The 24,639-nt window shown below is 35.6% G+C and overlaps 3 protein-coding genes across 7 annotated transcripts; 2 read left to right on the top strand and 1 right to left on the bottom strand.

Moving 5' to 3' along the window:
• The first annotated feature begins 754 nt into the window (after positions 1 to 754).
• LOC132599038 (ABSCISIC ACID-INSENSITIVE 5-like protein 7) lies at positions 755 to 4,568 on the top strand. 3 transcript variants are annotated; one of them, XM_060312246.1, is made up of 5 exons: positions 755 to 910; positions 2,010 to 3,094; positions 3,706 to 3,777; positions 3,870 to 3,899; positions 4,283 to 4,568. In XM_060312246.1, exons 2-5 carry the CDS (start codon positions 2,042 to 2,044, stop codon positions 4,355 to 4,357), a joined length of 1,230 nt encoding a protein of 409 aa, XP_060168229.1. In that variant the 5' UTR covers positions 755 to 910; positions 2,010 to 2,041; the 3' UTR covers positions 4,358 to 4,568. The 3 variants fall into 3 exon arrangements, with proteins under 3 accessions (XP_060168229.1, XP_060168232.1, XP_060168231.1); XM_060312249.1 differs by having other exon boundaries at positions 769 to 910; positions 2,038 to 3,094; XM_060312248.1 differs by lacking the exon at positions 755 to 910 and having other exon boundaries at positions 1,579 to 3,094.
• Positions 4,569 to 4,748: 180 nt separating this feature from the next.
• LOC132599037 (protein DJ-1 homolog C) lies at positions 4,749 to 10,249 on the bottom strand. Of its 2 annotated transcripts, XM_060312244.1 has the most exons (8): positions 9,853 to 10,249; positions 8,802 to 9,002; positions 8,000 to 8,149; positions 7,732 to 7,911; positions 7,106 to 7,183; positions 5,938 to 6,138; positions 5,647 to 5,784; positions 4,749 to 5,578 (listed from the first exon to the last, which is right to left on the bottom strand). In XM_060312244.1, exons 1-8 carry the CDS (start codon positions 10,123 to 10,125, stop codon positions 5,369 to 5,371), a joined length of 1,431 nt encoding a protein of 476 aa, XP_060168227.1. In that variant the 5' UTR covers positions 10,126 to 10,249; the 3' UTR covers positions 4,749 to 5,368. The 2 variants fall into 2 exon arrangements, with proteins under 2 accessions (XP_060168227.1, XP_060168228.1); XM_060312245.1 differs by lacking the exon at positions 9,853 to 10,249 and having other exon boundaries at positions 8,000 to 8,160; positions 8,802 to 8,940.
• A 2,094-nt stretch (positions 10,250 to 12,343) lies between these two features.
• Positions 12,344 to 24,435, top strand: LOC132599036 (methylcrotonoyl-CoA carboxylase beta chain, mitochondrial). 2 transcript variants are annotated; one of them, XM_060312241.1, is made up of 10 exons: positions 12,344 to 12,641; positions 19,094 to 19,213; positions 21,009 to 21,443; positions 21,586 to 21,676; positions 21,804 to 22,036; positions 22,144 to 22,308; positions 23,036 to 23,110; positions 23,365 to 23,496; positions 23,783 to 23,839; positions 23,913 to 24,435. In XM_060312241.1, the coding sequence occupies exons 1-10, from the start codon at positions 12,444 to 12,446 to the stop codon at positions 24,114 to 24,116; spliced, it is 1,710 nt and encodes a 569-aa protein (XP_060168224.1). In that variant the 5' UTR covers positions 12,344 to 12,443; the 3' UTR covers positions 24,117 to 24,435. The 2 variants fall into 2 exon arrangements, with proteins under 2 accessions (XP_060168224.1, XP_060168226.1); XM_060312243.1 differs by lacking the exon at positions 12,344 to 12,641 and adding an exon at positions 16,910 to 18,988.
• The last annotated feature ends 204 nt before the right edge of the window (positions 24,436 to 24,639 follow it).

Here is a 24,639-nt window from a genome sequence, read left to right as displayed (position 1 = left end):
TATTTTTGCTAGGAATTAGTGTTTTTTTAAAGAGTGTGAAAAAGGCTGAATGACCACTTATTTTAAAGCAGAAGGAGTATAATTTTATACTTCGTGTTTTTATAATGTCTAATAATTTTTAGTAAGTACTCCCTCTATTTCAATTTATGTGAACCTATTTCCTTTTTAGTCCCTGCAAAAATGGATGATCTTTTTTCTAATTTAGAAATAAATTCACTTTATGAAATGATTTACAGCCACATAAATATTCAATACTTATTTTGAACCACAAGTTTTAAAAATTCATTCTTTCTTAAATGTCGTGTCAAGTTAAATGAGTTTCCATAAATTGAAATTGAAACGGAAGAGTATTAAAAAGGAGTAGTAAACAAATCAATAAGCACCACATATTTCTTCGTCGGAAAAGCATGAATTTACGGCAATCATCCATCCACTTTGCAATATCTCATTGGCCAAAGTCACATCAGAAATCAAAGCTCTCTTATTGGTACACGTTTTGAACCTATACAGCAACACGTAATTGGAAATAAATTAAAATGTCAAAACAAAAAAAGAGTAAATTACGGTAGTACTCCCGTCATTCAATTTATGTGATATAATTTAACTATAAAATTTAAGAAAAAATGAACACTTTTAAAAATTATAATTTAAAATATTTTATAAATATTTATGGACTGTAATTTTTTTCATTAAAGATAAAAAAAAAAATTAAACTAAATTATTTTTAAATATAAAAATATATTTTGAAACAGATTAAAAATGAAAGTGTGTCAAATTGCGCTTTAAAAGACTCGCCAGATGTAAGAAGAGACACTTGTCGACTCTAGCAAGCCCTAAAATCAGCGAAGAAGAAGGAAACGACACGATTGTGCTCTCTTCTTGATCCCCTTCTTCATCTGCACATAAAAGGGTATAATTGTCTATCCACTCTCATCATATTTTCTTTTGTCTCTATTCTAACAACAACCTCAAGAAATTATCAATCTCTTTTCTTGATTAATAAAGTTCAAATCTTTGCATTATTGGGTTAATCTTTTTTCCTATCTTGGACTTGAACAAGATTAATATGAAGTATATTTTAAGTATAGGTGATACAGGATGGATTAGTTTTAAGTCAAGTTGTTACTCAAGTGATTTTTGTTCTGGGTTTTTGGGGATTGTTAAATCTTGGATCCATTGTATCTGAGTCAGGTCAAACTGATCTAAGCTACTAGGTTTTATGCTGAAATGAGCTAATACTAATCTGGGGTTTTAAGTAAAGACAGATTGATCATGGTTTTTCAGTTATTTTGAGAGTTAAAGTAAGATCTTAAAGATTGCATCTTTCTCTAGCGGACATCATCAATTTGTCTAAAGACTATGGATGTGTTTGGTAGGAGGAAAAATGTTTTCGACAGAATTTTTTTTTCTTGGGAAATGTTTTCCTGAAAAATAAGTGAGTTTTACTTATTTTCTAATATTTGATAAGCAGAAAATATTATGCTGACAGCATTTTATATAATCTAAGCACTGTAAGTATGGGGTGGAGGGTAGCAGTGTGGGGGTGGTGTGGATGGGGGATATTGGGAGTGGGGGTGGAGGTGCGGGGTGTTAGAGGTTGGGGGAGGAGACAATTGTTGTGATATATCCCTTATAAAACTTGTTTTCACTATTTTTATTGTTTCACTCATTTTTAAAAACTTATTTTTCTAGAAAAAATATTTTTTAAAAATCTTAACCAACCACACATTAGAAAAACATTTTCCAGTATAGCTCAAGAATGATTTGAATCGTTTGGAGACAGTAATGGAATTAATATTTGCTCTATTAGTTTATGAAAAAGGCCGTCAAACTTGTCACTTCAATTAGTCCTGTTATTTGTTAATTTGGTGAACATTATGTATCCTGAAGCTATGGGTTTAATTGTACTTCTTGGCTTTGATACATTTGAAAAAAAAAAGGTTCCAATGGTCAGCTGCTGCTGGACTACTATAACTGCTAAAATTCTTACTACAGAACTTTTTGATCAGATAATCAATTATCCCTATGCTTTTCTAGTACCATGGAATCTTACATGAACTTCAAGAACATTGCTGAGACGCCACAGCCAGGTAGCAACGGGGGAAAATCAATGGGTAATATTGATTACCCTTTGGCTAGGCAATCTTCCATATACTCATTGACCTTTGATGAGCTTCAAACCACATTTAGTGGACTTGGAAAAGATTTTGGATCGATGAATATGGAGGACCTCTTGAAAAGCATTTGGACAGCTGAAGAGTCGCAAGCTGTGACATCTTCTACTGGTGGAAGAGATGTTAATGCAGCTGCAGGAAATCTACAGAGACAAGGTTCTTTAACACTACCTCGGACACTTAGCCAGAAAACTGTTGATGAAGTATGGAGAAATTTTCAGAAAGAAACTGTTAGTACCAAAGATGGAAGTGGCACTGGGAAATCAAACTTTGGCGGGCAGAGGCAATCTACTTTGGGAGAAATGACATTGGAGGAGTTTTTGGTTAAAGCAGGTGTAGTTAGAGAAGATATGCAATCTACTTCCAACTCAAATGATATTACATTTAACAATGGTTTAAGTCAACAGAACAACAATAATGGTTTGAACATAGCATTTCAGCAACAAACTCAAAACACAGGACTGTTGATTAATCAAATTGCAGCCAATAACATGTTGAATGCAGTTGATGCCACATCATCACAGCACCAACAACCTCTTTTTCCCCAGCAAACAACAGTGGCATTTGCATCTCCTATGCAATTATCGAACAATGGTCATCTGGCTAGCCCTCGGACAAGGGCTCCTGCAGTTGGAATGTCTAATCCTGTTGTGAATACTAATATAGCTCAAGGCGGGGTTATGGGGATGCCAGGATTTCATAATGGAGTTTCACCAGCAAAAGGAGGATCTCCAGGAAATGACTTTGTTGCAAGGAGCAAGGTGGATAATCCGTCGTCTCTTTCCCCTTCCCCTTATGCATTCAGTGAAGGTGGAAGGGGCAGGAGATCGGGCAGTTCTTTGGAAAAAGTTGTAGAGAGAAGGCGTAGGAGGATGATTAAGAACAGAGAATCTGCAGCTAGATCAAGGGCTCGGAAGCAGGTGAACTCATATGTTGAGCTATTATATGATGATCCACAATATTTTCTTGCGCTTCTGATTCTTGAGGACCATTACATTCATAGGATTTACTCTAAAGTAATTAATATGACAGTCAGCAACTTTGTATAATGAAACTGACTCATGCAATTTTGAGTAACAAAACTGAAGATTTTGACAGCATTATGACTTGATGTTTAGTATAGACTTCCTGATGACAATCTTTTTTTATTACTTTAGATATAACAATGGCTGACAAAATTTTCAAACATTATTACATCTGCTTAAAACAGCTCTCTTATGCTTTATCAAGCTAATAATCTTAATAACCAGCTCTGAAAAAAAGGACAGGTATTCATGGATTAATAAGTTTCTTGGCAAAGCAAATAATACATTGAGTGTGGTTTGGATTTTAGGAAGTGCATGTGCACTCAGTTGCAGCTTTAGATGTTTGGATCTTTGTTACTAGTGTGGGGAATTTTAAGAGTGAGAAAGAGGATGTAGTTGGTTATAACACACTTATAAACTTTGGTTTCCGATGAATAACTTGAACTTGTTAAATGTTTATATTGTGAATGGACTTCTTAGTTGCACCTTTATCTGGGATGTGACAGGCCTATACTTTAGAGTTGGAAGCTGAAGTCGCAAAGCTTAAAGAAATTAATGAAGAGTTGCGGAAGAAACAGGTATGTATCAAATGGTCGGAAATCATAGAATTACTGCAATGTGATTGAAAGGTGTTCTTGTTATAACGTTCACTTTCAATTTTTTTGTGCAGGCGGAAATTATGGAGAAGCAGAAAAATCAGGTACGAAATTCCTTTAGTAATGGCAAAACTTTCTTTCTGTCAATGACTTGTACTAATAATTGGTATGAAGGATAAGTTAAAATAACAGAAGTTCAGCCACATCGTAAGCAAATGAATTCTATAGTAGTACATGACTTACTAATCAACAAAAAGAGCAAAGCTTCCGTGAACGAGCTATGTTTATGTCATCAATTGCCTGAGTGGATGGAGTAAGTGCACATTCTGGTGAAAAATGTATCACCTGTGAAGATGTATAAATTTGCAACTTTTCAGGTTGTGAGACTAAAGCATGTTATTAGTTTAACCAAGTTGTCACTGTCTGGTAGATTGCTCGTGTCGTCCCTAAATTTGGTTGTTAACCATTCCGTTCTGTGCAATTGCAGCTACTGGAAAAAAGGAATATGCCTTGCGGATATAAGTTAAGATGCTTGAGAAGGACACTGACAGGACCTTGGTAGAAGAATGAGGAGTTGAAGCAAAAATTCCCTGGTACAAGCTTAGGCAACAGTTAGGTGGGTGGTTTTGTGAGTTATGATCTGATCCAGATCTATCTTCTTCACACGTTTGGTAATTTTATGTATGGGAGTGAGATGGTGCCCATATTATGTACATTATGTAAACAATCTGCTTGTATGAAATTTTCTGTGTGTAATTTTAATTGGTTTCACACATTAGTCATATAGGCAAGTAGGGATGCATCAGTTCCATAGTTAGGTGATAGATTCATTACAAGATCCAGGTAAGAGATAATAAACTATTTATGAACCAACATTTCTACTTTCTTACATTTGCAAGTCGTGCTTCAACTAAAATTCAATCAATTCGTCGTCTTCAAAGTGCTCATAAACAAAACTGAACAAGTACTCCTGGACGTGGATTCAGCAAAGAAATGATCATCCAAATCAACAATAGAATCTATTATCTAGTGTACAGCAGTATCTCTTCTCTTTCTTTATCTATGCTCTAAATGGCACAAAAACATGAATTCTGGAGGCCAAACCTACAGTAAGAAAAGAAACTTGTGGGTGTCCGGATGACACAAAGATGAGGAGAAGGAATATTCGCCCATCACCTCGTTATACTTATCTTCACTCTGTCCAATGCATCCTGGCAGAGTGATAGTAAATGCCCTAATTCCAGGTAAAGATCTAGTAGAACTCTGGTTTGGACAAATCTTCTCAAGAATCGGGGAAAAGATTAAAGTGAACGTATAAACCATCTTGCTGTGAGATCTCCACCCAGTTTGTCCTGATTGCAGATAAGCACTGACTTGGCTACTGCATTGAAATGAATTAAGTACCTTTGACAGACTTAGGAAAAGCTCACTCTCAAGCTTGTTATATCAGTTACCAACTCATCAAGGACCAGAAACTTGTTTTTCTTGTAATGGCCAGTGAAGTATGTAGTCCATCAATTTGAGCTGCCCATTAACATACTCGGCACTCTGAAGTTTGAGGACCATGGTAATTCTAGCTCCTAGGGTACTGATAGACAAGGCCTTCTGCTACACTCCTTGCCCTTGCATGCCCGAAAAGCTTGCTCACAATAGCCAATGCAAACTGCGTTGCTGTAGCAAGTCCCTGGCTTGTGATGAGTTTACCATCAATAACTACTTGAGCGTCATTTACCCCGTCTTTCAGCTTGTCTAAGACATCGGGATGTGCAGTGGCTTTCTTGTCCTGTTTAAGGAAGTGTAAATTAAACTTCTTCTCCCAAAATCAAGACTTTCGAATGGGTAACAGCATACCTTTATTAACCCCTGTTTCTGCAAGACTGCAGGTGAAGAGCAGATTGCACCAAATATTCTTCCAGCTGACTCTTGTTCCTTAAGCAACTTCTTCAGAATTTTTGACTTGTGCAGCCGTTCAGCCCCAGTAGTTCCTCCCTAAATAATTAGAACCAAATTAATTATCAAAGCAACTGATGGACCTACAAAAATCACTCTCATTTATGAGTTGGTAATAGGTACATTTGCCTAAATTTTTTGGAGAATGGGTGAAAATGCCGGTTAAAATTAAATGAGAAGATTTAGCCTCACCGGGAGGATAATCAAGTCATATATGGAGTCAGAAATAGCATTGATCAACTTGTCTGCAACAATTTTTGTTCCACTTGATGCCAAGACCTGTGCTGATTTTTCTACTGAAGCCACCACAACATTCACCTTTGCTCGTCTTAGAACGTCTATCAAGGTAACAACTTCAATATCTTCAGACCCGTTCGCTATTGGAATGAGAACCTACAAAATTGTGGACATGGAGAACATTGAGACATGTTTCGGGAAATAAATTCTTATTAAATAGAAAAGTGAAAAACCTACTAAATGTACAGAATCAAGAAAAGGCAAAGCTTTATTGTTTCCTTTTTTTTTTTTTTTTTTTTGAATAAAAGGTAACTTAAAGCTTTATTGTTTCTTTACACGACAGCGTTATTAATCCTAGGATACAAGGTCAAATCTCTCATCAAGTCAGACAAGCACCAGCGTATAAATGCTCCTAAATTATGGAGTTGCTTTTATATACATATCTCAAGCACAAATTCCATGTGCAAAGAGTATATTCCCTACGGCTGAGAACATTTGCAGCTAACCCTTGCGCAAAGTCAAACAAGCTTCATATTAACCACAGTGACTTGTGTCTAGACATATTTTACCATAAGGTAGCACCTGGAGCATCAGAAGAAAAGAATAAAGAAACCATTTGCTGAATTCCAAAAAACAGAAGATGACTGCTGACACCGAGATGTTTTTAGCACGGCATTTACTTGCAAGAAGGATTCTTAGAGAAACATGAAATTGCATCATCATTATAAAAGAAGATGTGACAGAGAAATAAGCTGTAAAGAAAATTTAAGTTGCAAACAGTGTAACTCAAATGCCATGTTGAATCTTAAACCTTGACAGCAAGATAGCTTAGTCAAATATTCATGCATAAAGCAATTTACCAGTTTCAAAAAAAAATAAAAAATATTCATGCATAAAGCTCCACTCTAATTCAGAGGCAGATGAGGAAGTATTATGCCAGAACACTGAATGGTTAAGCACTGAATAAGGAAAATGCCCATTCATAAATAAGACCCTTGAACATTGCCCTTAACATTATGCCACAAGATAAAGTACTCACAGGGAAGGTGATTATATTGTTATTGAAATTCTGTAATTGCAGTTCAAATTCTAGCTATATAAATCAAAAACAAAGAAGGCTTACTTGGGGGGTGTGATCAAGAGACCATCCAACTTCATTGAATTCTTGTCTCTTTGGGTCATCATCTGCAGGTTTCATTAACTACAAAAAATGTAGGGAAGTTCTATGAGAACAATCTAAGTATACCAAGCAAACCAATAAGATAAAAAATGCAGGTCAGATACAAACAAATCAAAGGCAAAATAACAATGAAGTGTTCACAAAAGGTTTTTCATAATTGCAAGTTGTGCATAAGCCATCTGAACTTTAGCTGTATCCTGTTCAATTGAACTCGTAAACTGAGTCACAAGAAACAACTTTCTCTTACACCCTTTTCATATTTGATTCTAGAAATAGAACAAAACTGGCAGTGCTGGAAGCAATGGGGAAACCGTAAATAAGGTGCATCTCTTAGTTAAACATGTCCACAGAACCTAACTAGCAATAGGTCATGATCGACAGTATTTTTTCAGTGTCTCAACCCAATACGAACTAGATAGTATTTGGATATAACTAATTAACAAACCATGGATTATCCAGTTTTATTGGTCGGCTCAGCTTTGAGATTAAAAAAGAAAATCTGTGTGAAGAAATCTAGAACTAGAAGTTAAGTAAAGACTTTAAAAGTATCAATAATTCCATTCACTTACCAATAGTTCTCCAATTTCTCTGGCAACAGGCTCACCAAACAGCTGCTCCACTAAACATACGGCAAACTCAAATGAAGTGCCAGGACCACGGCTTGTTGTTAGCTCTCCAGAGACTTGTGTGTTAGTTTTCACAGCCCGGAAGGAAGAAATTTTGTCTATAAATGCAGGATGACAAGTGATCTTGACGAACACTGCATATCAATTAACCAAACCAGGAACATAGACACTTGGCAGAAAGCAAACTCAATAAACTAAATGCAATAGTCACCTGTTTCCTCTTGAGAAGACCCCAAGGCAAAAGAGTGACTGCTGGAGCAGCACATATGGCACCATAAAGTCGCTTCTGCTCAGCTTGCCTGCTTGTGATCTTTTGGAGAACTTCACAGTCTCTTAAACGAGCAGAACCTGGCATTCCTCCCTGGAACAAGTCTATACATCAGTTATTAAATTTGCATCTATGACATTGACACATAGATAAAATTGTGATGAAGGGAGCGGAAAGAATACGCTAACTTATCAAAGAAAACAACAACAACAACAACAATCCAGTGTAATCCCACATGTGGGGTCTGGGGAGGGTAGTGTGTGCGCAGACCTTATCCCTACCTTGAGAAGGTAGAGAGACTGTTTCCGATAAGCTAACTTATCAAATCCTTAAGCTAAATTAGAGATACAAAATACTAAGTTTAGGTAGAACAAGAAAAAACTCTCCGAGGACGAAAATGCTGCAATAGAACACGGTGATTTGCTTTTTACAGCGCATCCGTTCAACTAATTCCTGAGCTTAACGTGGCATCTGTGATTTGCTTTGCAAGTAAAAGCGATGTTGGAGTGAAGAAAGGATATTAGTAGTAAAAGAAGCAGCAGAGTCAGTATACTGACTTCCAGACAAATGCATTTCCAATAAATCTTCGCAGCTTGTAAGAAACAGATACTTATTTGTTATGGATATTTCATTCAAAAACTTAAATGAAAGCAACAATAGTACAATACTAAGGAAAGCTCATACTAACTGGCAATGCAACAAGATCAAATATTATAGTACAATACTAAGGAAAACTCATACTAACCGGCAATGCAACAAGATCAAATGTTTCAGTGGAACAAACAGAGATGAAAACATCAGCAACTAGCCTAGTGCCTCCAGATGCTTCAATCTCCAACTGCTGCTCTACTGACGCCACTGTTACCTCTGCACCAGCCCGGCGCAGAACATCAGCCAATATCACAGCTTCCATTTCTTCTGTGCCAAATCCAATTGGCACAAGAACCTATAGGAACCTCAAAAATGAAAAGAAAAATCAAAACTCAATGAATCTCTATAGTTAACATTAATATCCATTCTCACTATTACATATCGATCAATCAATCAACTTATATTCTTACATTTATCGCTACTGCACTATTTATTCTACTTCTCTACCCCTTTTCTACTTATTAATTACTCCCTTTGTCCAATTTATGTGACACTCTTTCCTTCTTAGCCAGTCCCAAAAAGAATGACACATTTCTATATTTAGTAACAATTTGACTTTAAACTTACCATTTTACCTTTAATGAGATAATTTAAAGCCACCCAAATATCTATGGCTTATTTTATACCGCAAGTTTCAAAAGCCTTGCTTTTATTCTTAAACTCCATGCCGCAGTCAAACACCTTCACATAAATTAGGACGGAGAAAGTACATAAAAACATTCATAGTCAAAACCATTAACTAATAACTAATTTGAATGAAACTTTAACTTAAAATAAGCTTCAATACCCAAACTAGTCATGAAACCTCAATATAGTGTGCTACATTTGAAGACCATTTCATTCCCATACTAGCGAGTAATTTGTCAACGACATGAATCTTTGGTCCTATTTCATGCCTATACTGGTAGGTAATTTATCTTTTAAGGAAAAAACTTCATCAAAATTTGATACTCCCTCTGTCCCAAAAAGATTGTCATCCTTTCTTTTTTAGTCCGACCCCAAAAGATTGTTCCCTTTCTATATTTAGAAATAATTTAACTTTATGAGATGATTTACAATTTACAGTCACACAAATATCAAGGGCTTGTTTTGGACCACACATTTCAAATAAACACAAAAAATGAGGAGCAGAAAGAATAAGACACCTTTTTGGGTGGAGTGGACGTGGCAGTAGATGTAGGGGTAGTTATGGGATCCAATGTATGAGTTGCAGACACTATTTTAACTGATTTTGAATAGGGTTTCATAGTGGGTGAATTTCGTTGATGAAGGGCAGCAAATTTGAGAGAAGTAAGTGTATGGGAAATAGGAGTGAAGTTGAAAATTGGAGATTTGGCACTGGAAACTGAGAACAGTGGCGTTATTGACTTCATTGCTACTGTAACAGTGTCGTTGTTTGTTGCCGGAATGTGTATCATCGACGGAAATACAACAATTTGGGTGAGGTTACAGAGGGGGACTATAGAAAGTTAATCGGATAATGTAGTGAATTACAAATATGTTTTGCTTGGATATTTTTAGGAGAAAAAGGTTCAATATTCAACTTTTATTTTATTTACTAACATTACTAAATTATCTTATATATAATTAAAAAAAAAACTCAATTTTGTCGACGTGCCAACAAAAAGAGATTCGATATTTTATTTTTTTGTAACTAAAAGATCATTTAGTTTTGCTTAAGTATCATAAATGTATCTTCTTCCTCCTAATGAATTTTTGATATTTATATAAAGTTTAATCACTTCTTTTATTACAAAAAAAAAAAAAGTTTATTAACGATCGTTTTTCTTTTCCGTAAAAAATAATTTAGTAATTTGGACCAATAAAACAAAAGTTAAATGGTCATACAGTGAGATTAGTCCATTACGCTGAGAAAATGCCAAACAAATGAAAGGAAAATATGTGCGATGATGAAATGATTTCACATGTTTACAAAATCCTCCTATAGTATGTTCTATTTATAGAATTTTGTGTTATTTTTTAATGATTTTTCTTGAAAAGGATCAAATAGTTAAAAATATCATGCGAAAAGGATTATAAAATCAAATCTTCCGAAATATGTATTTGTCTATAAGTATTAATTTTTTTCTAGAAGTGTTAATCAATTTATTATAATCAAGTAAATTCATTTCCGTTTTAATTATTTAATTTGTAGTGTTTACCAGATCTATTTTTTTTTTGTTAGTAAAACACTTGGGTTTACAAGTTTTCGTGGGATGAAAACATGTTTTTCAGCAACCAAATATATACAGTCAAACCTCTCTATAACAGCATCGTTGGTCCGAAATTTTTTAACTGCTATAGAGAATTGCTATTATACACTTATAACAACGTTTGCCCTTTAAATAATAGTTGACTGTTATAGGCAAAAAAGATGCATAAAATTTATTTTTAAAATGTTTTAATGTTGTAAAAAAATAACATATTATTTAAATTTTAAATCTTAAAAATACGAAGGCTTCACTAACTAAACGTTAAAGAGAATTAATACAATTTCAATGAATTCATAATTGAATGTATATAGTTTTAAGCTCCAAGGCACACAATTTAAATCTACGATACTTGAAAATTAAATTTTTTCAAGATTGGTGGGCGAAATTTTATTATAGCTTGTTTCGTAGAATCTAATCTCTAGTGGTTATATAACGCTTGAATTTACGAAGATTTGCGCCTAAACTTTCAGCAAACGGGTATCCAATTGCTTTTCCTTGAAGGAAATATAAGAGTTGAACCTTTGAATCTTCTAACCCAGTCAAGTAACAATAGGTTGAGTTCTTCGTCAGCACTTTCATTTCGACTTCGGCTTCCATATTCTCGAGCTTGTTCTTCAACTCCAATGACATAATCAATAATTTCTTTATGAGTGAAAGCTTCAATGATAGAAAGTGTTGCATCAGACTCCACATTTTTTTAGATTAATTAGCCATCTCCGACGCTTTGAGCATGACTTGCTTTTATTCAAATCATCAGCAGCCCAAAAAAGAGGGATAGCAACCCCCTGCACATACTTTGATGGAACAGGCTCCATCTCAAGGAAGTAGGATTTCATCTAAAGCTCACAAAAAATATTCTAAGTTTGTGGAGATGAATATTCAAACTCCACATATGTAATATTCGGTCATAAATATAGTATATTAACTTATCAAATTAAATAGTTGGTCAAAATCTATACTACTTATTATTGTTAATCATATATATTTTATTTTTATAAAGATCGTAAATAATTATATTACCAAAAAAAGCAGATAGCTGTGATTTTATAAAGAGTGTACTATTATAAAATTGATTGTTACTGTTATAGGTAAAATGCTGTCATAGAGAACTAAAATATAACATAAAAAATTGATTTTGAAATTTTTTTAGCTGTTATAGAGAGGTACTGCTATACGCGAATGCCGTTATAGAGAGATCTGACGGTATATTAAAAAAAAGGTTCATTAAATAGAAAAATTTAGATAGTGAAATAAAATTTCTTTTAGAATGGAAACTTACTTGATTTTTTTTTTCTCTCACTCTGCACTGCGCATTTTTAGATTAATTTATCTCCTTACCAAAAATAAAAAGATTTAATTATCCCAGAGTCGTGCACGTTTCTATTTAGGTGCTGAGGCGCGTCCACGGAGGATCGGATATGCGTTACACAGCAGGTCTCATCCAAGTCCCCTATTAATAAAAAGCTCCAAATTAATCCACACTCAAACAAAAAAGAAAAAAAGAACAAGCCAGTCAAAGAGAAATGCTGCGAATTTGGACGAGGAAATTAGCTTCAGAATACTCAATTCCATGGAGGATGTACCCGGGTACTCTCATTTCGACCCGAAATAGCTCCATGGGTATCCTACCCGACACTCTCGACCGGAGCTCCGACTCATATTGTAGCAACTCCAAGGTCATGGATGAACTTGTTTCCCAGCTCCATTCTCACATTCTTAAGGTCACTTTTTCTGTTTTCCTCCTTTTACATTTTTAATTAATCCTTCCGTCCATTTTTACTTGTCCAGTATACTAAAGATAAATATTTATTTTTACTCTTTCAGTTTGAAAAATCAAGAGCGTAATTTATCAGGTCATACCTATTATACTCTTACTATTAATTATTGGGTTGGAAGCCCAAGACATTCTTGGTGATACCAAGATATTCAAGATTCATCTCATCCGTTGTCTTAATATGATATCCATTTTGGCGGATATCTTTAAAACTCAATAAGTTTCTTCGAGACTTAGGAGAGAACATGGCATCGTGTTTGTTCCTTTAGGCAGAATTATGATGGCTCTTCCGGAGCCTTCAATCAAATTAGTACTACAAAAAATCGTAGTAACGTTTATCTTGCCCATGAGTAAATGAGAAAAATATTTCTTGTCTTTGAATATTGTATGCGTTGTAGCAGAATCAATCAAACAAATTGTTTCATAATTGAATTTTAATTCAAACTCACTTTGAGAGATATCCATATCTTCAAATGACATACATAAATAAGAGTAATAGTAAATATTACTACTATCAATTGAAAACCAAAATTTTTAATATATAAAATCGGGAATAGGCATAAAAATGGGAATAGACTAGTACTATGATTACATGATTTTTTACTATTATGATAAAAACAGGAATAGACTAGTACTACGATTACATGATCTTTGTTTGATTACTACTATAAATTAGCAAAAATTAAAATTAAGCAAATCAATCATCCTTAACAACGGATCCATCACCAATCAAGTGATCTATTTTTCCTTCAGGGTGCTTGAAAAAATCGGCCACATCCAAGTGAGTAATATCAACTTGATCCTCAGAGATAGAATTAGCTTTAGGATTTTTCTCTTTTTTCTTTAGTGATGCTTGATAAAGCTCAACCAAGTGTTTTGGCGTACGGCAAGTACGTGACCAGTGTCCTCTTCAGGGTGCTTGAAAAAATCGGCCACATCCAAGTGAGTAATATCAACTTGATCCGCAGAGATAAAATTAGCTTCAGGATTTTTCTCTTTCTTCTTTAGTGATGCTTGATAAAGCTCAACCAAGTGTTTTGGCGTACGGCAAGTACGTGACCAGTGTCCTCTTCCAGCGCATCGGTAGCATCTATTTTCTGAGCCACTTGTTTCTGTCACTTCGCACTTATCATCTTTCTTTTTCCCCTTCTGGTGGTGATTCTTCTTTGATGAATAATTAGCCCCAGGGGAAGAATTTTGACCATGACCACAACCACGACCATGACCATGACTGGGGCCATGACCTTTTCCGCGTCCAGAGTAGTGGGAGTGCACCTCATTCACTTCAGGGAATGGGTTAGTGCCAGTAGGTCGATTCTCGTGATTCTTGATTAACAAATTATTATTTTGTTCAGCCACGAGAAGATGAGAAATCAATTCAGAATACTTCTTGAAATCTTTCTCTCGATATTGCTGCTGCAGGAGCACATTTGAGGCATGAAAGGTGGAGAATGTCTTTTCCAGCATATCATAATCACTAATTGTATCTCCACAGAGTTTCAATTGAGAAGTAATTCTGAACATCGCAGAATTGTATTCAATAATTGACTTAAAGTCTTGTAACCTTAGATGAATCCAATTGTACCGTGCTTTTGGGAGGATGGCCATCTTCAGGTGGTCATACCTTTCTTTCAAGTTATTCCACAAAATAAGTGGATCCTTGACGGTGAGATATTCAATTTTTAAAATTTCATCAAGATGATGACGCAGGAATATCATTGCTAGCTGTCTCGTTAAAAATCTTACCAGGAAAACCCAATGGGATAAAACCTTGGTTAAGGAAAAAAGAGTACAACACGTATTGTACTCCCCTAATGAAAACATCAAGTAATGTCTCAGAGATGACGCATTCCAATCTTGTGTATCAACTTCTTAAATGTGGAGGTTGGCAATGCCTTAGTGAACAAATCCGCTAAATTATCACTTGACCGAATCTGTTGTATTTTGATATCACCATTCTTTTGGAGATCATGTGTGAATAATAACTTTGGTGAAATATGCTTCGTTTTATCTTCTTTTATGAATCCTCCCCTTAATTGGGCTATGCATGCTGCATTATCTTCATATAAGATTGTGGGTACTTTGTAACATTTTAAATCACATTTTTCTCGAATGAGATGTATCATTGACCTCAGCCACACACAACTCGACTTGCTTCATGAATAGCTATTATCTCAGCATGATTTGATAGAGTAGCCACAATAGATTGTTTTGTAGATCGCCAAGATATGACAGTACCCCCACATGCAAACACATAGCCTGTTTGAGATCGAGCTTTGTGTGGGTCAGATAAATACCTTGCATTTGCATCACCAATAAGATCGGGACTGCAGTTGTTGGAATAAAACAAGCCCATATTGGTAGTCCCTTTTAGATACCGCAATATGTGTTTGATTCCGTTCCAGTGTCTCTTGGTTGGAGCAGAGCTATATCTTGCCAACAGATTAACTGAAAATGCTATGTCAGACCTTGTAGTATTAGCAAGATATATTAGTGCACTAATCACACTAAGATATGGTACTTCAGGATCAAGAATCTCTTCATTCTTCTCTTGAGGTCGGAACGGATCTTTATTCACACCAAGTGATCGGACAACCATCGGAGTACTTAATGAATGTGCTTCATCCATGTAAAATCGTTTCAACACCTTTTCTGTATAGGCGGATTGATGAACAAAGATACCGTTTATCAAATGTTCAATTTGTAAACCAAGACATAATTATGGCTAATCTTACAAAATTTGAGTTTGTTGCCCTTAATGTTTCAGGCATGAACTACCTATCATGGGTGCTGGATGCAGAAATCTATTTAGATGCAATGGGTCTTGGAGACATCATAAAAGATAAAAATAAGGCATCCAAGCAAGATTGTGCTAAAGCAATGATATTCTTGCTTCATCATCTTGATGAAATTTTAAAAATCGAATATCTCACCGTCAAGGATCCACTTGTTTTGTGGAATAACTTGAAAGAAAAGTATGACCACCTGAAGATGGTCATCCTCCCAAAAGCACGGTACAATTGGATTCATCTAAAGTTACAAGACTTTAAGTCAATTATTGAATTCAATTTTGCGATGTTCAGAACTACTTCTCAATTGAAACTTTGTGGAGATACAATTAGTGGTTCTGATATGCTGGAAAAGACATTCTCCACCTTTCATGCCTCGAATGTGCTCTTGCAGCAGCAATATCGAGAGAAAGGTTTCAAAAAGTATTCTGAATTGATTTCTCATCTTCTCGTGGTTGAACAAAATAATTATTTGTTAATGAAGAATCACGAGAATCGACCTACTGGCACTAACCCATTACCTGAGGTGAATGTGGTGCACTCCCACTACTCTGGACGCTGAAAAGGTTGTGGCCCCAGTCATGGTCGTGGTAAAAATTCTTCCCCTGGGCTAATTATTCATCAAAGAAGAATCACCACCAGAAGGGAAAAAAGAAAGATGATAAGTGCAAAGTGACAGAAACAAGTGGCTCAAAAAATAGATGCTACCGACGTGCTGGAAGAGGACACTGGTCACGTACTTGCCGTACGCCGAAACACTTGGTTGAGATTTATCAAGCATCACTAAAGAAGAAAGAGAAAAATCCTGAAGCTAATTTTATCTCTGAGGATCAAGTTGATATTACTCACTTGGATGTGGCCGATTTTTTCGAGCACCCTGAAGAAAAAATAGATCACTTGATTGGTGATGGAGGATGATTGATTTGCTTAATTTTAGTTTTTGCTAATTTGTAGTAGTAATCAAAGAAATATCATGTAATCGTAGTACTAGTCTAATTCTGTTTTCACGTTTATTTTCGTTTTTATCATAGTAGTAAAAGATCATGTAATCATAGTACTAGTCTATTCCCGATTTTATATAATAAAAATTTTGGTTTTCAATTGATAGTAGTAATATTTACTATTACTCTTATTTATGTAAGTCATTTGAAGATATGGATATCTCTCAAATGAGTTTGAATTAAAATTCAATTATGAAGACATTTGTTTGATTGGTTCTGCTATAACGCATACGATCTTCAAAGACAAGAAATATTTTTCTCATTTACTCATGGGCAAGATAAATGTTACTACGATTTCTGGTAGTACTAATTTGATTGAAGGCTCCAGAAGAGCCATCATAATTTTGCCTAAGGGAACAAACTCATTATAAACGATGCCATGTTCTCTCCTAAGTCTCGAAGGAACTTATTGAGTTTTAAAGATTCCGCCAAAATGGATACCATATTAAGACAATGGATGAGATGTATCTTGGTATCATCAAGAATGTCTCGGGCCAGAAATATGTTATAGAAAAGTTCCATGCTTTATCTTCTGGTTTATATTGGACAAAAATTAGTGCAATTAAGGCACGTTCTATTGTAAACCAGAAGTTTACTAATTCCAATACTTTCGTACTTTGACATGATCGACTGGGACATCCTGGATCTATAATGATGAGGCGAATTATAGAAAATTCAAATGGGCATCCATTAAAAACCCTGAAGATTCTTTCAAATGATGAATTTTCTTGTACTGTTTTTTATCAAGGCAAATTAGTTATTAGGCCATCACCCAACAAAAGTTGAGATTGAGTCCCCTGCATTTTTGGAACGCATACATGGGGATATTTGAAGAGGAGCCTTGGCGTAACTGGTAAAGTTGCTGCCATGTTACCAGGAGGTCACGGGTTCGAGCTGTGAAACAACCTCTTGCAGATATGCAAGGTAAGGCTCCGTACAATAGAACCTTGTGGTCCGGCCCTTCCCCGGACCCCGCGCATAGTGGAAGCTTAGTGCACCGGGCTGCTCTTTTTTTATGCATAGGGATATTTGTGGACCTATTCACCCTCCTAGTGGGCAGTGTTATCAAAAGCGCAAAAAAGCTCTAACGTCAGCTGGGGCTTTAAGCTCAAATAAAGCGTGGGCTTTAATGAAAAAAACGCGCAATGGTGCAGAAGTTTAAGATAAAGTGAAATATCGTTCATCTAGTGTCATCTCTTCAAGAGAGGCTTATTGGCAAGAAAAGTTATGTCCCAGAGCCTTGATGACAACACTGAAGCGCACATAAAGCGAGGCGAAGCGCTCAACATGTTTTGAGCCTTGCTTCAGGGCTTAAGCACGCCTTTGACAACATTGTTAGTGGGCCGTTTAGATATTTTATGGTCCTAATAGATGCTTCTTCTAGATGGTCTCATGTGTGCCTACTGTAATCTCGCAACCTGGCGTTTGCAAAATTATTGACACAAATAATTCGATTACGGGCACAGTTTCCCGATAATTGGATCAAGTCTATTCGCCTTGACAATGCTGCTGAGTTTTCATCCCAAGCATTTAATGATTATTGTTTATTAATTGGGATAAAAGTTGAACATCCCGTAGCTCATGTTCACACTCAAAATGGTCTTGCAGAATCATTAATTAAACATCTGCAGTTGATAGCAAGACCATTACTTATGAAAACAAGGTTGCCCACTTCTGTTTGGGGTCATGCAATTTTGCATGCAGCAACACTTGTTCGTCTCAGACCGACAAATTATCATAAATTCTCACCGTTGCAATTAGTTTTGGGTCAAGAACCTAATATATCCCATCTAAGAATTTTTGGATGCGCTGTATATGTGGCTGTAGCACCACCACATCGTACTAAGATGGGTCCCCAAAGAAGGTTAAGAATATATGTTGGGTTTGAATCAATCTTCATTATTCGCTACCTTAAACCATTGACAGGAGATTTGTTCACTGCTCGATTTGCAGATTGTCGATTTGATGAAACACTCTTCCCAAAATTAGGGGGAGAAAATAGTGAAATCGGAAGAGAAATTCACAACTTTTAAAGTATGTGCCTTTAGATGATTTATAATGATTTATAATAATTTGGGGTAATATAGTAAAATTGTCATATTATTTCAAATATGAAACTTGGACAAGTAAAAATGGACGGAGGGAGTATATAGTGTTAGACTTTTCTTCAAATTTTCTATTTAATGGAGCTGTGATTGTTTCTGTTATGCTCCTCTATATTCTCAGTTATATAGTTTTTAAAATTTTCCTTCCATGCTAGTAATTATATTATTTCCTTTGTAGTTTCTTTGCCCTTCTATTTTTGTTACTATCTGTTATTTCTTGTACTTCGATTATTGTACTAGTTTGTTGTAGTTACTTTTTTTTTTTCTTTCTTTTCAGAATACTTTGTTATGCTTTCTATACTATTTGATCATGTTTCTATACTAGTTTGTTGATATGACTTTTCTTGAGCTGAGAGTCTATTGGAAACAACCTTTCTACCTTTTCAAGCTAGGGGTAAGGTATGCGTACGCACTACCCTCCCCAGACCCCACTTTGTGGGACTACACTGGGTATGTTGTTGTTATTTTCTATTTACTCGAATTGTCATTGTTTTGTGTTGTTAGGTTATGGAAGGAGGAGGATCAGAAGCGGTGAAGAGGCATAGGAGTAGGAATAAGTTTCTTCCTAGAGAGAGGATCGATCGGCTTATTGACCCTGGCTCTTCATTCCTTGAGCTTTCTCAGGTTAGCTTTCAACCAATTACTACAATTTTGATTACTCGAAGCACTGTTGCTCATCTTTGTAGGATTATCAACTTAATTTATGTTATTGATCTTGTTATGATATATTGTTACTAGCATGTTAACTAGTCTGTAGATTGTAGGTAAATGCCATTTAACAATGGCTTTTCAGATCATTCCCAAGCAGAAGAAAGCTACAACGAAAAGTCAAATTCTTATTTAATAAAAAAAGAAAAGAGGCTACTCTCTCTATCCCAAATTAGTTGTCATCTTTGCTTCTCGAGACTCAAACTATTTGAACTTTGACCAACATTCTAGAATGTATTTTTAATCAAATTGACATGAGAAATGTTGCAACTTGTAGTACTTTTCGTATAGTTTTTGCATATCTAAATTTTAATTTAAAATATTGAGCTGATCTAATTTAATTTAGCTTCGAAGGTTAGTCAAATTGACTCCCAGAAGCGAAACATGACAAATAATTTGAGAAGGAGGGAGTATAAAGAAAAGCCGTAAATGTTGGTTGAAATGTCATTATAACTGAAAGATGAAAGCATCTCTCTCTCTCTCTCTCTCTCTCTCATATTGTCCAAACCTTCCAACCTTCTAGAATAAGATTATTTTACATTTTTTTTAAAATTCTTTGATAGCTGCAGCCTCACATCTTTGAACGAAATGACTGGAAAAAGTGCCTATCTACTTTCTTCCCTGTACTTAATAGCAGGGCGCCAGCATTTACTATTTCCTTTCCAAAAAAATTTCCTTTGTATGTTTGCCTTTTTGCAATTGATAAAAGGAAACCAGAAAAAGGAAAAAGGAAAAATGATGCTTACATAGTTAAATCTTCACTCCATAGTCCAGAACTAACCTACATATGCCATAGAGCGACTAGCCTTAAAAAAGATTGAACTGTACTTTTCATTTGTCTATACTTGATAGAGATAATCTTCTTAAACATTCATCTTAGTTGATACTTTGTTCATCTTCTAACAAAATATCTGCCTGTGATAACTTATAAAGTCAGCTGCATTCATTGATAACAATTCACATGAGCAAAAAGAATTGTAAATTCGACAAGTTAATATATTGATATTGGGAATGGTACGAAGCTACTTGCTGTTCATTCATTTCTTTTAGTTACACAATGTAGGGATGAGGCTGATACTAGTAATCTTAAAAATTATATGTAGGATGGTATGACACTGAACTAACTTTTTGATATTCGTAGTGAAGTAGAAGGCACCTAACTTATTACATAGGAGTAACTAAATCGGTTGCCTACTTATAGTATTGAAGAGCCTTTTCCAGATACCCTCCATGTGGAGCTTTCCCTTCCCTTCTAGGTTCAGTTTTGCAGTTTGTTTTCTTGCTAGGTTTCTACCATTATTTAAGACTAGAAAATTGTGAAAGGAACCAGATGGAAGAACTACTGTTTGTTTGATTAGCATCATTCAGCTAGTACACTTGATCCAGCTTGTTTCATTCTCAAGTTTTCTTGAGTTGAATCATGAATTTCTTAAGATACGTATGGTAGTTACTAGTTATTCATTGTCTTGAGGAACTAATGTACTTAAGTTTATGCAAAACATTTGAGAGTATATGGCTACTATGATCTCCTTCTTGATAAATTCGGTACTTGAGAATGCTGCCTGCACTTCAAGCATAAAAACACCATTTGCCTTCTGTTTATTGGTCGCTGTAATTGGGGCTGAGTATACTTGTTTTTGTTTAAATTCTATTCAGAAAAATATCCTGATATGTGTTTTTCTTACTCTAAATCATTATCTGGTAAATTTAGCTTGCGGGTCATGAATTGTACCAAGAGTCATTACCATCTGGCGGAATAGTTATTGGAATTGGAACAATACACAAGAGACTCTGTATGTTGGTGGCAAATGATCCCACAGTCAAAGGTGGAAGTTACTTTCCTATAACTGTCAAGAAACATCTCAGGGCACAAGAGATTGCTGCTCGATGCAAACTACCATGTATATATCTTGTTGATAGTGGTGGAGCTTTCCTTCCAAAGCAAGCCGAGGTTTTTCCTGACAAAGAAAATTTTGGGAGAATATTTTACAATCAAGCTGTGATGTCTTCAGAAGGTATTCCTCAGATCGCACTGGTGTTAGGTTCTTGTACTGCTGGAGGAGCTTACATTCCTGCAATGGCTGATGAGAGTGTAATGGTCAAAGGGAATGGTACCATATTTTTGGCTGGACCTCCTCTTGTTAAGGTTAGCAGTTGACCTTCTTGTTCTCTGTAAAACATTGATATCTTTTATCATAATCAAAAAGAATAAGTCATTAGAGATTTTGCTAATTCAGTTAAATGCCTTCTTTGAGCATAATGTCTATCTGATAGAAAACTTTTATCAGGCAGCTACTGGTGAGGAAGTTTCTGCGGAAGACCTTGGAGGTGCAACTGTGCATTGTAAGACATCAGGGGTTTCGGACTACTTTGCCCGTGGTAAAATCCCCTTCTGCTATTAAGCTTTTAGATTGTATTTCCATTTCCTGGATTCATACTTTTGATTTATGCTTGTGGTGTCTTCTGCTGATCTTGATGTTTCTTGACACAATATCCTGTGTTGCAGATGAACTACATGCGCTTGCTATAGGAAGGAATATTGTTAAGAACCTGCACATGGCTGGTGGTCCAGAAGTGTCTGGACAAACTAGAGCTGACTATAAAGAACCTCTGTATGATGTGAAAGAACTTCGCAACATTGCACCATCAGACCTCAAACAGTCCTTTGATGTTCGATCAATTATTGCTCGCATTGTTGATGGAAGTGAATTTGATGAATTCAAGAAACTGTATGGCACTGTGAGGCCCTTTTATTCCTTAACAAGTCACAAATGTCACAACTGTCTCTCATTTGTTGTCTATTGTTCTTTCATTTGTTTTCTGAGTGTACTCGTTGACACATACAGACACTTGTGACTGGCTTTGGAAGAATTTGTGGACAGCCAGTAGGGATCCTTGGAAACAACGGGATACTGTTTATGGAATCTGCTCAAAAAGGGGCACACTTTATTGAATTATGTACTCAACGTAACATTCCTCTGATCTTCCTTCAGAATATTACCGGATTTATGGTAAGCATTAATTTTTTTCCTCCTGTGATATAAGTGTTTGATACAAACTTGCTTTAGTCAATTGTTATTGACTATAATAAGGGGATAGAAGCAAATAAACACAATCAACCAGCTCTAGTTCCTCATGACAGTTGAGTGGTTGTATAGTCATATGAAGTAACTACTTATTGATATCCCATAAATGGATTTATGGTTCATCCTGAAAATACTTCATGATTAATTGTTAAAAGAATCTTGCAAGGCTTTTGTAAACTTGTAGAAGGATTCATCCAAAATATTTGTTTCTTTTACACGGTCTTTCACTTTTTATAGCCTATGTATGTAGAAGGATTCATCCAAAAATATCTGTTTCTTTTACACTTTCTTTCACTTTTTATAGCCTATGTACATCTGAGCCATGTTTCACATGTGATTTGAAAGCCTTACTTCCTAATGAAAGAACAAAAGGAACAGAAGCAGAAAAAGGATAATTAATCCAAAATAGAGTTTGGCTCACTTAAAATTCTATCAGCATCTTGAAATGCATTCAGTTGATTGCGCGATTCAGATGCTATAGGGAGGAGTAATTGGTTTATGTGGTTTCGTGGTTATTTCTGGTTGGAATCCCACATTGGGTTTTGATTTCTGGAATCTGAATGTGCTTCTTAGCCATGTTTTATTTGGAGATTTTCATACGGATACAGGGTTTGTCTTGAAAATAAGGTTAAGATGTTCATTAATTTGGTAGGTTGGGTCCAAATCCGAGGCAAGTGGTATTGCCAAAGCTGGAGCCAAAATGGTGATGGCAGTCTCTTGTGCGAAGGTAAGCTTTAACTTAGAAGATGTAATAAATTTGAATTTATTTTGGCCTTTCAACTGAAGCTGGTAAAGCATCATCACAATGTTTTGTGGCACTATTGAGTCTTCATAGCAACTTTCCATACTCTTATGATTCAATTTATCAATAATTTACTTTGATCATTTAAGCTGTCCTTTTCTTTTACCCTAATGATTTCAGTGTTATTATTGAGGAATATACTGAAGAAATTAACGTTTCTTGCAAATATATGGAATCAGGTTCCGAAGATCACGGTAGTTATCGGTGGAAGCTTTGGAGCTGGCAATTATGCGATGTGTGGACGTGCATATAGTCCAAATTTCATGTTCTTCTGGCCAAATGCTCAAATATCTGTAATGGGAGGTCCACAGGTATATGCTCTTCAGTGACACTTTGCTTCCAGCAAACTCAATATCTATATGCAGGACGAGATCGTTTTACTTTCACTGGCGCAACTTTATTTGAACCCAAATTATTTTTGGTTGATGCATTTGAGAGTTATGTTCTTTGTGTTGCTCGAATTGTGTGGAATAAAAAATTATGCTTTTCTGTAAAAGCGTTATCTCCTTCTAAATTCTGAATATGTTGTGGTGCCTAGTAATTATTGTTACTTATCGAGGAAACTTGTAATTCTCATTTTAATCATGGATTAATAAGGCTGCTGGAGTCCTTGCTCAAGTAGAGTGTGCCACCAAGAAAAAGAGGGGAATTCAGGTAAGACATTGACGCCTATAGTTCTATATTATCATTTTGATTGTGTCCGGTAATTGACATGAATGTGTTGCAGTGGACAAAGGAAGAGGAAGAGAAGTTCAAGGCTGAAGTTGTAGAGGCGTATGACAAAGAGGGCAGTCCATATTATGCCACATCAAGGCTTTGGGATGATGGCATAATCGATCCAGCAGACACGAGGAAAATATTGAGCCTTTGCATCTCTGCTTCCTTGAATCGTGGACCAGAAGCTACAAAATATGGTGTCTTCAGAATGTGATACTGCAAACTCTAGCTGAAGAAAGATGTTGCTGCCCAAGGCTTGTTGATTTCTTCTCCAAAAGCGGAAACACTGACTGCATAATTCTAAGTCGTGAAAGGAAAGGGAAATTGGTTCCATGCCAAGGACGAGAAACTCCATGGTTTACAAAAAAAAATAAAAGTTGGATATAGGTAGCTCTAGGATCAGCGTGCAGTCATAGTCCGATGAAGCTATGTTCCTTTATTTTTATACTTGGTGCGGGAGCTCATAACTGTGGGTTGTGGCCGCTAATGTTATTGATTGCGTTAAGTGTAAATGAGAAACACTTGTTACAAAAGTGAAGCTTAATTCCTTCAATTTTCATACCTCAATGATCATAAACGAATCTCATTTCATTTCATAGTATAATCTTGAAAATGGAAGAGACGATCTTAAGATTAGTGCGAAGGACAGTAGTCAATCGAATTAAGTGTACTTGGGAAAATAGTATGGAGATCCATATTGTGCAATTAGCTTGAATAAATATATATTTAAATACAGA

The sequence above is a fragment of the Lycium barbarum genome, chromosome 6 (genome assembly GCF_019175385.1).
Source record: "Lycium barbarum isolate Lr01 chromosome 6, ASM1917538v2, whole genome shotgun sequence".
NCBI lineage: Eukaryota > Viridiplantae > Streptophyta > Magnoliopsida > Solanales > Solanaceae > Lycium > Lycium barbarum.
The sequence above is the reverse complement of the archived record's forward strand: the minus strand, read 5'-3'. Positions and strand labels throughout refer to the sequence as shown.

Bases quoted from the DNA above. Each gene is read 5' to 3' on its own strand.
- LOC132599038 (XM_060312246.1), top strand. From the start codon at position 2,042: ATGGAATCTTACATGAACTTCAAGAACATTGCTGAGACGCCACAGCCA. The intron at 3,095-3,705 runs GTGAACTCATAT...GGGATGTGACAG, and splicing joins GATCAAGGGCTCGGAAGCAG to GCCTATACTTTAGAGTTGGA. The intron at 3,778-3,869 runs GTATGTATCAAA...TTTTTTGTGCAG, and splicing joins AAGAGTTGCGGAAGAAACAG to GCGGAAATTATGGAGAAGCA.
- LOC132599036 (XM_060312241.1), top strand. From the start codon at position 12,444: ATGCTGCGAATTTGGACGAGGAAATTAGCTTCAGAATACTCAATTCCA. The intron at 21,444-21,585 runs GTTAGCAGTTGA...AACTTTTATCAG, and splicing joins CTGGACCTCCTCTTGTTAAG to GCAGCTACTGGTGAGGAAGT. The intron at 23,111-23,364 runs GTAAGCTTTAAC...ATATGGAATCAG, and splicing joins TGGCAGTCTCTTGTGCGAAG to GTTCCGAAGATCACGGTAGT.
- LOC132599037 (XM_060312244.1), bottom strand. From the start codon at position 10,125: ATGATACACATTCCGGCAACAAACAACGACACTGTTACAGTAGCAATG. The intron at 9,003-9,852 runs GTGTCTTATTCT...AGGTTCCTATAG, and splicing joins CGTCCACTCCACCCAAAAAG to GTTCTTGTGCCAATTGGATT. The intron at 5,785-5,937 runs GTGAGGCTAAAT...CTAATTATTTAG, and splicing joins ATGACTTGATTATCCTCCCG to GGAGGAACTACTGGGGCTGA.